Below are 14,329 nucleotides of genomic sequence, written 5' to 3' on the forward strand. Positions count from 1 at the left end.
AGCACCACATAAAAATAAATAAAATAAAGGCATTCTGTCCATCTACAATTACAAAAAAAAAATTATTAAAAAAAGAGCTCTTTGAATAAGTAGCAGTTAATTTGTGAATATCACCCTACCTCTACAGCCACATGGTTTGCAATTCATTCATTAAATTGGTCAATTAAAACAATAATTGTTTATTAATTTTATTGATAAATTTTGAGAAACTATATTAGGACATATGGTGGCTCTACACTACTAAGGAAAAATGTATTGTTTTTGAAGTATTTCAGTTACCAAAATATCTAATACTCAAGGACAATACTGTAGCACCTTGTTATTTTAACACAATGAAATATGGATTACATAATTTTTTTTCCTGGTACTGGACATTGAACCCAGGGCCTCATGTATTCCGAGAACAAATTCTACCACTGGGTGATACCCCCCATCACAATTTTAAAAAATTTTTAAATAAAAAAATTATAATGAGAGACTGAGAAAGTGAGACAGTATTTACCCCAATGAAGTCGCCTTCTTCAAACTCACTTAAAATGTCAGAGTTTTTGTTGGTGCTTGTGTTACTTGATACAACCCTTAAACGGCCAGCAAGAATCAAGTAGCATTCAAGAGGTGCGTGTCCTTGCCTTAGAACCAGGCTTTCAGCTCCAAACCTGGAGGGAAGGAACATCAAAGACATTTCTCCTGCAAAATAGCTAGCTGGAAGTCACAAACAGAACAAAAAGCAAAAACCCTGTCATTTTTTGCCTAACAGAGGTTTACTTTTGTTAAGGAGCAGTTACCATCCTCTTCTGTATAGACCCTGAGGGCAGTTGATACCCAGGGCTGTGGCAGCAGTGCCTGGAATGGCGCTGGTCCCAGAAAGGAGGCACTCGATGTATATAGATTGAGTGAATTTATGAATAAGCAAAAGGAGGTATTGCACAACCACAGAGTGGAAGGTCTCCACACAAATGAATTACTTAGGTGAACCCACTATTTCACAAATATAGGCCTTTTTTAAAACCACTACTGCTAAATTCATGATATAAGGCAAAGGTTTTGACTTTCTGGGAGACAGATCTGGTGATGATTTGTGCACTTTTTATCAAGAATTTTTTAAAGTAATATATTCAGGAACAGTTTTGTAAAATTCACCACTTTTCTCAATGTAGATATTTAGCCAGAGGATAATAGTTTACTTACTCTTGGTTTATAGAAGCAGTTCATCTCTGGCAATAATTCATGATAAGCTTTAACAGACACAAACGTTTACCTGGATAAACTTTTTTAAAAACACGGTTCTCTTGCACCCTGGAAATTCTGACTAGATAGATCTGGATGGAACCCAGAGATCTATCCCTACAAGGCTCTCCATAATATCTTGAGGAAACTATACTTGAGAAACACTGTAAGGCTGAGAATGAACACCATTGATTTTATTTTAGTTTTCTCATGTGAGTATTACCTTTTGTGAAGACTAGAACAGAACATGTTCTATTGAAATATTGGTAAATCTGCATAATTTCACATTATCAATTAGTAATTATACTACCCAGAATCCTTTCTTCCTAGAACATAAATTATAATTCCTAAGTCCCAAATGAAGTTGGTATCATCATTGCAGAAAACCCTAGTGAGAAAGATGGCAGTACTATGTGGTAAAGATGCCTCCATTCTGATGTGATCAGTGAAAAGGTCTGAATTGAGCATTTGATCTTCTATCAGTTACTTAAATGACCTTGAGAAAATCACTTACCCTCCACTTCTAATTCTTCATTTACAAAATGGGAATAAACATGCACCTATTAGGATTCACAATGTTTTGGGGGGAAAATAGAGAACATCTACCAGTGATTTAGATTCTTCAAAAGGATGATATTTTATAAATACAGTATTGGGATTCAGCCCTATTTCTATAAGTATTACAGTGTGAAGGAGAGTTCAAAGCAGGAAAACCCCACCCAAAAAATAACAAAAGTTAAGAAATTAGGCTTCCACAGTTCTATGGATGCTGTTAGAAGGCACTAGACTCCTGAGCCACATACCAAATATTTATTAGTTACATCAGCCACAGTGACAGTAGTGTCAGCATGGTTGCACAACTTCCCCAAGGCCCATAGGACAATACTTAGGCCAGTGGAACCTCAATATGCAGCAGGATGAGTCACAAGAGACTGGAGCTTAGGGAATCCATTGATTTATAGCAAGCAGTATTCAAGCCTATTATTTGTCTGGAAGGAGCCCAGCTCTGGTACCAGAATTGCAATGCACTATTATCTCAGAATTATTAGGTATATGAACAATCCTGACAAGTGGACCTTGTGAAAAAAAAATGATAATAATAGTCAAATTTCTGAGAGTTTTGGCATACATGGCAAGGCATGTAGTAGCACAAGAAGACCATAGCAGACTCAACTGTACCTCAATATACAGGACATGATAATGCAAGTGAATAGAATTCTAAGATCAACTTATATGGTTACTTAAAGAACTATGATTCTAGTTCCAAAAAAAGAAGATGCAAGAAGTTGTTATTTTCACTGCTGTTAAGAAGAAAATTATAAGATTAAAATGTGAAGACTTCTGACTTTCCATTTTTTTATATTAACAAAGACTCAAAAATTTTTTAAAGCCCTTATCTCAACTCCACAGTCTTGAAAAATGATTTAAAATTTCAGAGATAACTGTTACACCATGAAATGTCCTTAAGATAATGATTTGTTTCTAAGAACAAAGAATAGGGTAATAGTCCAGTGGACCACTGTGGAATCATGAGAATGAGGCCAATAATAAGTATGTGATGGAAAAGGAAGGGAGAGGGCACGTGGGAAGGCAAAGTTAGAGGGAAGAGTTCATGTACGAAAAGCCCTCCAGTGGATGCAAGTCTGATTTTCAGGGCTCTGTTGGATTAAAATCATCACAGAAAATGAGGGAGGAGGATTCTGCATCCTGCTTTCTCTTTTTTATATTGCAAAAATGTGGGTGAGGGCCAGTTCTTCTCAGCCAGATTTGGAAGTGCATCATTCGGGTGCCAGATGTCCATTACACTAATTGGATCATCAGCCTCTTCTACATTTCATTGACACAAAGATTACAGGGCTGCCCATTTCTCCTGCAGCATTAAAATTTAAGAATATTGCCCATATAATAAAACCATAAAATATTTACATGGACCTGTACTCTACTTTTGTATTATTCTACAACCCCAGAATGATTCTTCAAGAGCCTATTTAGTGATGGAATGCCAATACTAAATACAGTTCTCATGTTTAAACATTTAATTTTATGCTTCCGGAGCATTTGAAGCACTTATGAATGGATTCCTCTTCCTCCTTAATATTTATTTTCCTTGTTAAGCCTATAGACAAAACTATTCCAACACAACTAATATAGAAATCAGAGTATTTTTAAGAATAGAAAATGGCTTAACACCTTCACACTCAGAAATTAAACTATCGACATAATATGCAAATGGCTATATAGGTAAATTTTCTATTAAACTCTAAGAAGAGCCTATGAAAATTATTAATTATTTATAGAAAAATATTGATTCACTTTTGGTTTTTAACCTCCATTGAAAACGGAAAATCTGAGTAAATATTAATGGTAATTTTCATTGAATGAACTGGTACTTAATGAAAGTAACTCCTCACTAAAAGTTCTGAATATCCATGATTTTTACTTGACAGTCTCCTGAGAAAAGCAGTCAATGATTCACAAGTTTTTTCTAAGAAGGAATCACATACAAATGGATCTTATATTAGACAGCTCTGAATTGCAGACAACAGAATCCACTTGGATTGGTTTAAGAAAGGGTTTACCACGGGGATAAGGTACCATAGAGACTCTTTGAAAAAGTTAGTAAAGTGTTTTTTCAGGCTCAACTTCTAGCATCCACTCTGGTGAAGACACTGGGCCAAACCCACTCCACACTATCTCCACCACAGTTAGGAAACCAACTCACCTAAGCAAAGATTCATGTGACCTTTGCCCATTCCTGTACCAGAAACACTGAGGCCCTCGCCCTGCTTTTCCTCTATATATTAACTTCAAATCAAAATATCTCAAAGCATATCTATCAGAATCTAAATCATTGTCTTATATATTAAGAGGGGTTCTGAAAAAGGTAGCTATTCTGTTTGTTTTATTTTGTTTATAGTCCATACCGAGAAGGTAGAGTTAACCTATGAAGAACTATGAAAAAGTTAGTTAGCATTTAAAGAGATTTGGGGTGACTCCAAATTACAAATTATCAAGTGCAGACCTTTATCATAAAACTTAAAGTACTTTGCCTAATACATTTTGCCTGGATTTGCATGTTCTCCCTCATTCTGTAGAAGTCTAGTCATTTTTTATCGTTTTGCTCCTTTGCTTATAACAATCTTAGTCTTCATCCTGTTTTCTAGTTTGCTTCAGATTGGTTTGAAAACTCATCATTACATTACAGAGTTCAAAGCACAAACTACAAATGGTGACATATTCCTTTTGGTCAATATTCGTTTCGTAACATGCCTTTTGTTTCTGGAGTTTTGCTAAACTCTACTCACCATCTGGCACTGCCTTTCTTAGGGACTGCAAAGACTTGAATGGAATATTTCTGCGTCACTTACTTTTTTTTTTTATACACTGGTGATTTTACCAAGGGACTCTTAACCACTGAGTCACATCCCCGGCCCTTTTTTGTATTTTGTTTATAGATGGGTCTCTCCAAGATGCTTACAGCCCCACTAAGTTACTGAGGCTGGCTTTGAACTTACAATCCTCCTGCCTCAGCCTCTCAAGAGCCGCTGGGATTATAGACCTGTGCCACCATGCCAGGCTGTGTCACTTACTCTTGATATATTGCGGTCTGGCAAAGTTGGAGCTGAACTTCATTTGGCAGACTGCAAAATGACCTGTTCATCTTTAGACATTGTTGAATCTTAAAAAAAAAAAAAAAAGAAGAAGAAGAAAGAAAGAAAGAAAATAAATAAATAATAGCTTAGAAAAGGTCTAAAGGGAAGTTATTATGCTGATGTTCTGCTATTAGCTTGGATCCTTCAATATTTCTGATAATCAAAACAAGAATAGGTTTTATGTGTTCTCCAAAGGCTAGCCAAGTTTTACATAGTGGATACTGGGATATAAAATATTCTATGAACAGAGTGATAAGACTTTGTTATGATTTTTTTTTTTTTTTTTTTTTGAGAGCAGGATCTCACTGTTTTCCCCTTGCTGGTCTCAAACTCTTGGACTCAAGTGATCGTACCACCTCAGTTTCTCAAGTGCTTGGACCACAGAAGCATGCCACCATGCCCAGCTTGGTATGATCCTAATAAGGCAAAACTTCCCCTGTGGAAGGGAAGAAGACATGAGACACAGCAAGAAGATGATGGTCCTCACCTGCATTCACGCATGAACTTCTACAATGTCAGAACTTCACTTACCTCTGTGAAGATGGTCTTTCTTTAAAGGCTACTAGAAGTGAGAAGTTCAGATATGCCTTATTTCCCTTCTTCGAAAGTACTAAGTTTGATATGCATTAATATTGATCTGCCTACTATTTTTGAGAATGTACGTGACATGGCTACTAAATCTTTAAAATGTTTGCATTTTTTAAAGTCTAAAAAAATAGCTCAGAACCCCTAACTCCTACCTTATACAAAGATTAGCTCCAGGGGCTGGTGTCAGCAAGATGGTCAGCTAGAAGTTCCTAGCACTTTTCAACTACATTTCATCCAAATTAACTAAAGAAGAGCACTAGAGAGGAGCAAAAAGGAAACAGAAACCCACTGAGAAAGGAAGGAAATACATTGCCTCCAACACCGCATCCACCCATTTGGGATCAGCTCAGAACCAGGAGGACCTTCTCCCTGCAGGGAAACAGTAAGCGAGAGGACCCTAGAAGTCCATGCCATCATCAACACCTACCATCTTTGCTAATGGAAACTCCGGGAGCCTCAGAGGCTCTGAGCCTTGCTGGACTCTAAGCACTGAGCTACTTCACAGGGGAGCAGATGCTGTCCTCTTCCTGTGCTGCTATTGTTCTTTACCATCTTAGAACCAGAGCCACTTGTAGAGTGCGCCCTGTTCTAGTGGAGAGTAGCCATTGCATTCCCCCATCCCTGAGGCTCAACCACCACTGCACCATACCCACCCAGTAGCATGTCATCCCCAAGCAAAGCTGCTAATTATTATGCTTTAGGGCCACGCTGCCATATAGCTTTTGTTCTCCACCTATCCCAGTCCCAGCACTGTCCTAGTGCACCATCCCCCTAGGGCCAAGCTGAAGTGGTACCCTGCTACTGGGAACCCCGAGTTTTGAGCTACTGGAGTTGTCACACCCCAGCACCACAGCCAAGGCAGTACTTCATCCCCCAGGACCCCAGGCCTCCTGCACGTTGGAATAGTCACACCCTACCCCTAGCATCGTAGCTGATACAGCACCCTACCCCTTGGGGATCTCAGGCCTCCTGCACTTAAAAACAGTCTCCCACCCACTACAAATAAGGCTATGGCCACCTCTGGGGACTCCAAGCCTCTAGAACACAGGAGCAATTGCACCTCTTAGCACCACAGCAGATGCAGCACCATCTCCCTTAAGGGATCCAAATAGCTGTGATTTCTGAGGCTGAGCAGATATGACACCTCCCAACTCAAGAAATCTAAGCCTTGGCCAAGTTTGGTCACCCTGACCTCCAAGACAGCTTGCCAACCTGGAACTGGACTAGCTCTCCACAGTCTGAGCTACTTCTCCAGGCAATGGAGTCATTGCCGAACTGCTCCATGCCACCTAGGACCCAAGTCACAGCATCCCCAACCCACTCTTGGGTTCTTAAGGCTGCTGCACTTCACCTCACAGAGCATGAACCACTGCTGTGTCCCATCATCCCAGAATCGTTACTATATGGTAGTTTATTCCCTAGACCCCCAGGTGCCACTATTCCCTGGTGTTTCTGGGTCCCAATTTTGCAGCTGTGCCTTGGTCCTGGGGAACCAAACCTCTGGAGCACCATGGTTTCCCAGAACCAAGATGGTACCTTGTCCCCAGGGTCAGAACCCCAGTTATACCCAGTCCCTTGGACCTGAGCTGCTGGGGTATGCCTGAGAGCAGGAGATCCCAGCTTAGTGGGAGATGACATCCATGCATGCCTCGGAGAATGACCCTGTGCTTCAAGTCCCAGATGCTGAAGTAGTTTCCTAAGGTCTCGAGCACAGAAACCTTGTTCCACAGTTTGTCACAAAGCGGGACAAGAGAGGAAGAAAGGAACAAAGGAGCTACAAAAAGCCACAAACCAAATTGGAAAAGGGAAGTTAGTGAGTCCTTATCTATCAATAATATCCTGAATGTAAATGGTTTTAATTCTTCAATTAAAAGACACAGAATATCTGAATAGATTTGGGGGGGGGGATGTTGTATGCTATGCTATCTACCACAGATCCAGATAATCTTTAAGGATATTCATAGGCTGACAGTGAAAAGATAGAAGCTATTCCATGCAAATTGTAACCAAAGCAGGGAAGAAGCTATGCTTATCTCTGATAAAATAGACTTCAAGGAATCAATTCATCAAGACAACATGATAATTGTAAATATATATGTTGCTAATATTGGAGTGTGTGACTATATAAAGTAATCATCAATGGACATGAAAGGAGAAATAGATAGCAACACAACAATAGTAAGGAACTGCAATACCCCACTTTCAACAATGGGTAGATCAACTAAATAGAAAATAAATAAAGAAATCCTAGACTTGAATAGCACTTTTAACCACATAGCCCCAACAGACATATACAGAAATCTGTATATGTCCAACAGGAAAACACTGCACATTTTCCCAGTGCATATGGAACATTCTCCAGGATAGATCATATATTGAGCTAAAAAAACAAATTTAAGAAGATCAAAATAATGTCTAGCATTGGCTCAAACCACAATGCTATGAAATTAGAAATCAACAACAGGAGAAATCTTAGAAAATACCTGGAAATTAAACAACATGCTCCTGTAAAACAACATGGTCAAGGAAGACATCAAAAGGGAAATGAAAAAATATATTGAAACAAGTGACAATGACAATACAAAATAAAAAAAAAATATGGAATACAGCAAAAGCAGTTCTAAGAGGGAAGTTTATAACAATAATGGTCAATATTTAAAAAGAAAAATCCTAAATAAATAAACTAGCTTTATGCCTCAAGGAACTAGGAGAAGGATTACAAATTAAACACCAAATCAGAAGGAAGTAACAAAAATCAGAACATAAATAGAGAATAGAAAAACCATGGAAAGAATCAATAAAAACAAGAGTTGGTCTTTTCAAAAATTAACAAATTGCCAAACACTTAGCTAGTCTATCATAAGAAAAAAATAGAGAAGACTCAAATAAATAAAAAATAGAAGTGGAGAAATTACAGATTTTCTCAGGAAAAAAGTGAAAAAGAATACTTATATAAAATTGAAAATGAAAGCGAAGAAATTATAGATGCCTCACAACCAAAAAGGATTGTAAGAAACTATTATGAATAATTATTTGTCAACAAATTAGATATAAGGAAATGAAATGAAATTCTAGAAAAATACAATCTAACTGATTGATTCAGGAAAAAATAGAAAGTATGAGCAGACAAAAAACAACAAAAAAAGGAGATCGAATAATAAATTAAAAATCTCCCTACAAAGACAGTCTCAGGACCAGATGGCTTCACCAGTAAACTTGAGCAAACATTCAAAGAAAAATTAATGCCAATACTTTTTAAACATTGCAGCTGGAGAGAATAGTTCCAAGTATATTTTATGAGGCCAGTATCATTCTAATAACTAAGCCAGACAAAGACATCAAACAAACATGCCCCCCCCCAAAAAAAAGGAAGGAAAAGAAAACTACCAGCCAATTGCTCCAACAAACATTGAGGCAAAAATTCTAAATGAAATATTAGCAAGCTAAATCCAACAACACATAAAAAAGATTATATATGATGACAAACTTAGTTTTATCCTTTACATACAAGAATGGTTTAACATACCCAAATCAATCAGTGTGATACACATTAACATAATGAAAGACAAAAACCATACAAACATAGCAATTGACATGGAAAACATATCATAAAGTCCAACATGCTTTCTTAATAAAAACTCTCAAAAACTTCCTTACATACAGAAGGAAGTTCCCCAACATAAGAGATATTTATGAAAAACCCACAAGTAACACTATAATCAACAGGGAAATAATGAAAGTTTTTCCACTAAATTCCAGTATAAGGTAAGCATGCTTACCTACTCTCACCACTTCCATTCAACACAGTAATACTAGCTAGAGCAATAAGACAAGAAAAAGAAATAAAAGACTTGAAATCAGAAAGGAAGAAGGAAAATCATTTGCAAATAACATTATTCTGTATGTAAAACTCCCAAATATTTCACCATCAAGACTATTAAAACTAATAAACAAATTCAATAAAATTTCAGGACACAAAATCAACATAAAAATCAGTAGCATTCTTATACACAAATAACAATCTAACTGAAAAAAATTAAGAGAACAATTCCATTTATGATAGCTTCAAATCAAAAAACTAGAAATAAATCTAACCAAAGATATGAACAGTCTGTACTCTAAAAACTCAAAAATATTGGTGAAAGAAGTTGAAGAAGACACAAATAAGTGGAAATATATATATCACACTCATGGATCATAAGAATTAATATTTTTAAATGTCCATATTTTCCAAATTAATCTGTAGACTCAATGTAATCCTTATTGAAATCCTAATGACATTCTTCATATGAATTTTTAAAAATCGAAAATTCATATGGAACCATGAAATACTGAGAAGAAAAAACAAAATTGGAGGATTATACTTTCTGATTCAGAATTACATTACAAAATGGTAGTAATAAAATAGTATAGTTCTAGCATAAAAACAGACACATAGACCAGAGGAATAGAATAGGGAGCCCAGAAATAAATACAAACATATGTGGTTAACTATGGGCACCAATAAGACGCAATGGGGGAAAGACAATCTTCAATAAATGTTGCTAGGAAAACTAGATTTCCATCTGCAAAACAATGAAATTGGTCCCTTTTCTTACATCATGCACAAATGTCAACTCAAAATGAATAAAAGACATAAGATTAGAAATTATAAAATTCCTAGGAGAGAATATAGGGGGAGAGCGCCTGGATATTGACCATGGCAATAATTTGGGGGTTATTGCAAAGTTAAATGAGATTATTCATGTACCTATGGTAAAGTCAGAATAATATGTCAATTTTATTTGCTTCAGCTAGAATCATGAATCGACTCAGCATGAGAATATCAGTCATATTGCTGATCAAAAGTGCTAACTGATGGTAAGAGGTGATTTTTTTTTTATTTTTTTAGTGGGGAGATAAACTATTAATGAATGACTCTGTAGGGGAATAAAAGCCTTTTAAACCACCAAACACAGGGTCATGAAGCTGCAATGATTAGGAGCCAGTGTGCTACTGTAAGACGCCTGCCCTCTACTCTTGGCTCTGAAAGCTGTCACCTCCACCTCATCATCAGTATCTTCACCCCTGGCACTTCTTCCTATCCTGGAAAGCATTCTTTGGTAATCTCTACTGTGAATCACAACTGCTTGATAATTTAACACATCTTGACTGATTTGTGCTTACTCAAAAAAGATGTGAATTGAGCTGCTATAAACATTGATGTGGCTGTGTCACTGATTTTAACTCCCTTGGATTATACCTAGGAGTGGTATAACCAGGAATAATGTGGTTTCATTCCTTGCTTTTTGAGGTATCTGCATACTGCTTTCCAGAATGGTTGCACCAATTTTCAGTCCCACCAGCAATGTTTATAGCAGCTCAATTCACAATAGCTAAGCTATAGAACCAACATAGGTGCCCTTCAATGATCAATTGATAAAGAAAATGTGGTATATATACCCACAATGAAATATTACTCAGCCATAAAAAAGAAAAACTTTATGACATTGGCCAGTAAATGGATGAATCTGGAGACTATCATACTAAGTGAAATAAGTTAGTCCCCCCAAACCAAAGGTTGAATATTCTTTCTGATATGTGGATGCTACACACAAGAGGAGGCAGAGAATGGATCTAATGTGACTTTCCTATGTACACGTATGAATACATCACAGTGAATCTCCACATCATGTACATCCACAAGACTGAGATCCTAAATAAGACATACTTCGTGTTTGTATGAGTATGTCAAAATATACTCAACTGTCAGGTATAACTAAAGAGAAGATATAAAATTTTTAAAAAAGAAGATATATAGTTCATAGTATGCATGTAATTCATAGAGTAAACCTCATGTCTGTTTATACACCTTCAGGAAAAATATTTAAAATGATTATATGAGAAAAATTAATTTCAATCATGTTTACTTATATTACTCTCTCCAGGTTTTAAGTTCAGAGCTTTCTGTACTCAGATAAAAAGTTCAGCTCCTAGCAACAAGAATTCCATGGCTATGCTATTTACTAATGTTGGATTCCCCCTGGTAAAAAATAGTGTAGGTATATTCAAGGAAATGTCAGATGCACAAAAAAAAACCCACTTTTAGAAATGTCTGATGCCAAAAATAATGATTAATACTTTAATATTGCACTTTATTCTTTAGGATACTCTGAAATGTTTTATATCTTAAAATGTTTAAAAATCAATACAGCTTTTTACTTTATAGCTAGTTCATAAAACATGACATTCTTTAGAGGCTAAAAAACAACAAACACAATTCTGATTTGCCTAAGCATACTAAAATTTTAATAGAGAATTAGGTTCACCTAATTTCTTAGGGACAAAAATTCACATCCACATAATGGATCACTGAAGTTCATTCAAAGATTAGTAAGTTAAAGCTATGGAAAACATTTTAATAGGCTTTAAATAAATTGATTTATATTCACAATCAATTATTTATGTCAAATACATACCTCAAATAAATAGAACACAAACTAGAAACTCGGGGACTAAAATTTCTTTAATCAGTGTATAAAAGTAATGAAAGAAAATAATTGCTTCACTAGACCAAAAGAAAATATTAATATCTCAACCACCTTTATTTAATCTCAATTTGATTTCTAAACTTCTAAAAGTTAGGCAAGGATTAGGATGGTAGAAATCTAAGTAAAATTATTTGGCATGATTTTTTATAGTGTTAACGTGTTATTTGTTGAAACTGATAGGTCAGGGGCCGCCCTGAACAGGAGTTATGCACACATCTTTAAGTCCTGAGCCAGAAGGTACTGGACTGGAATCGATCCACTGTAATGCACGTGGTCTTGCCTCTGCTCAGGTAAGAAAGGCACAGCTCTGGGAGTGGGTGTCACTTGATGGGGCTGAGTTATACCCACCTGTTTGTTGTAACCCTACCCTTTGCCCTTTTTGGATAGAATGTTCTATGGATTCGCTCCCCCCAATAATAAAGGTCAAGCCTCAGGATGTGCTCCCCCTCTCTGTCGCCTGCCTGCAGTGTTTTTCTCTTGCCCCTCTTGTGGGAGCCTCTGACTGGAGGCGGGAAGCCGTCTAGACACCCATAAAAAGGTATTTTCCATGTCTGTGAGGTCATTTCCTGTCACCCCAAATTCACCCAAGTGACCTTGGTTCAGTAGCCCGAGCTGGACGGGGGCTATGCTGATAGAAGAAATGCATAATTGATTAACATGTACAGGGAAAATTTTTTATTATTATTATTATTTTTTTACCTCTCTGAGATTTTCTTGGCTCCTTTGCTTAGGCTGAGTGAACAACAATGTCTTCAGCTTTTCAAATTTTTTGCTCTGTAAAATAAAGTGTATTTACATTGAATGTATGCTACTTGTTCCCATGGACACAATTTCTTCTAAAAACTTGTGAAGGATTTATAGTCTGGGGAACATGAAGTGGTATGTTTATGTAATATTGACTTTAAACTCTGCACATAAACTTTGTTGAAATATCTTGAAGAAAAAGATTTACTTAAAGCAGTTGAAGTAGCAAGTAATGGAATTTATTGACCGTTAAGTGTAGACATGTTTGATTATAACTAAGACAACAAAACCTTTATAATAAGCTGAGGATGTTTGCACAATAAAATGCTATTTTGTGAGTTATGATCATGAGTCGCTGTGTGGATTTAAATTAATCTCAGGCTCACCAGAAGACTTTGAATACCATTAAAAAAGGGTCAACAGTATTTACAGTCCCCTCCATATCTGTGAAAGATATGCTCAACCACCCCCTGTGAATGTCTGAAAAGATCAACAGTACCAAACCCCATATATACTATTTTTCTATACCTACACATCTATGATAACATTTAATTTTAAAGTATGCATAGTAAGGGATTAATGATAACTAATAATAAAATAAAATAATATAACAATATGCTGTAATAAAAGTTATATGAATGTGATCTCATATACTCAAGAAATACAACAGAGATCCTTAAGTCAAGGAACTTTGCTTCACTCTGACACCTGCCTACATTGGAAACTATACCATATGAGCAAATTAACACTTGTGCCAAGCTGGGACTGTTTTAATGGATCTAGTAAATGTTATTCACACAGGGCCATGAAAAACAAACTTTTACCCTGACAAACCCTACATAATCTACTCTTAATAAGTGCCTGCAACCAGAAGAAAACTGTTATTGATATGACTAATAATAATAATTGAATTGTACCAAATAAAATGAGAATGAATTGCTTTTATTTGATATCCATATACTTACTAACTATATATACACAGTATTAAAAAAGGAAGCATAATCAATAAATTTTTTGAATTGACTTTTAACTTGATAGAATAAGCTAATTTTCTAATTTTAATAAACTTTTAATCATTATTAAACATAATAAACTAATTTTCAGAATTAAGTTTTAATTTGATAGAATGATATGAATAGTAATCTCAAATTATGTTTAGTATTGAATATGCTAAAATTTCAAACTGTTCTACCAAACATATATCACCATAAAAATTTTGAATACATTCATATCCACAGAAAGAAAGGAATCATATATCCAAAATGTTAAGATTGATCGTCTGTCCTCTTGGGATGAAATTCTTTAATCTTTTTCATTTTCTTCTTTATGACTTTTCTATAAATTCCAAATTTCTTTCATGAAACCTGAATTACTTTTATTTTACTTCAAATTTTTAAAAATAACTATAAAAATGTTATAGTAAAGATAATACTTTTACATATCAAAATAAAAACAGTTGAAATGTACATTGCTTTCTTTTTAAAAAGTTATAAACAATTGAAAGAACATTTTGAATATACAAATGTGTGCACTTATCATACTCATGAGGTGAATTTCTAAAATTGCCAAGAAAAATACAACAGAGGT

General features: G+C 35.7%; 1 protein-coding gene across 4 annotated transcripts in view; it reads right to left on the minus strand.

The window, feature by feature from the left end:
* The window catches only part of LOC125610974 (cyclic nucleotide-binding domain-containing protein 2-like), a 95,108-nt gene that overhangs the window by 77,574 nt on the left and 3,205 nt on the right, over positions 1-14,329 (minus strand). For all 4 annotated transcript variants that reach the window (XR_007341086.1, XM_048784511.1, XM_048784510.1 and 1 more), the window contains exons 3-5: positions 12,698-12,772; positions 4,818-4,906; positions 503-656 (exon numbers count right to left, since the gene is read on the minus strand). Coding sequence is in view for 3 of the 4 variants with exons in the window: in XM_048784511.1 (XP_048640468.1) it covers positions 503-656; positions 4,818-4,906; positions 12,698-12,772 (318 nt within the window). In the remaining variant the exon portion in view is untranslated. The remainder of the gene's footprint in view (positions 1-502; positions 657-4,817; positions 4,907-12,697; positions 12,773-14,329) is intronic.

This window comes from Marmota marmota, unplaced genomic scaffold (genome assembly GCF_001458135.2).
Source record: "Marmota marmota marmota unplaced genomic scaffold, marMar, whole genome shotgun sequence".
NCBI lineage: Eukaryota > Metazoa > Chordata > Mammalia > Rodentia > Sciuridae > Marmota > Marmota marmota.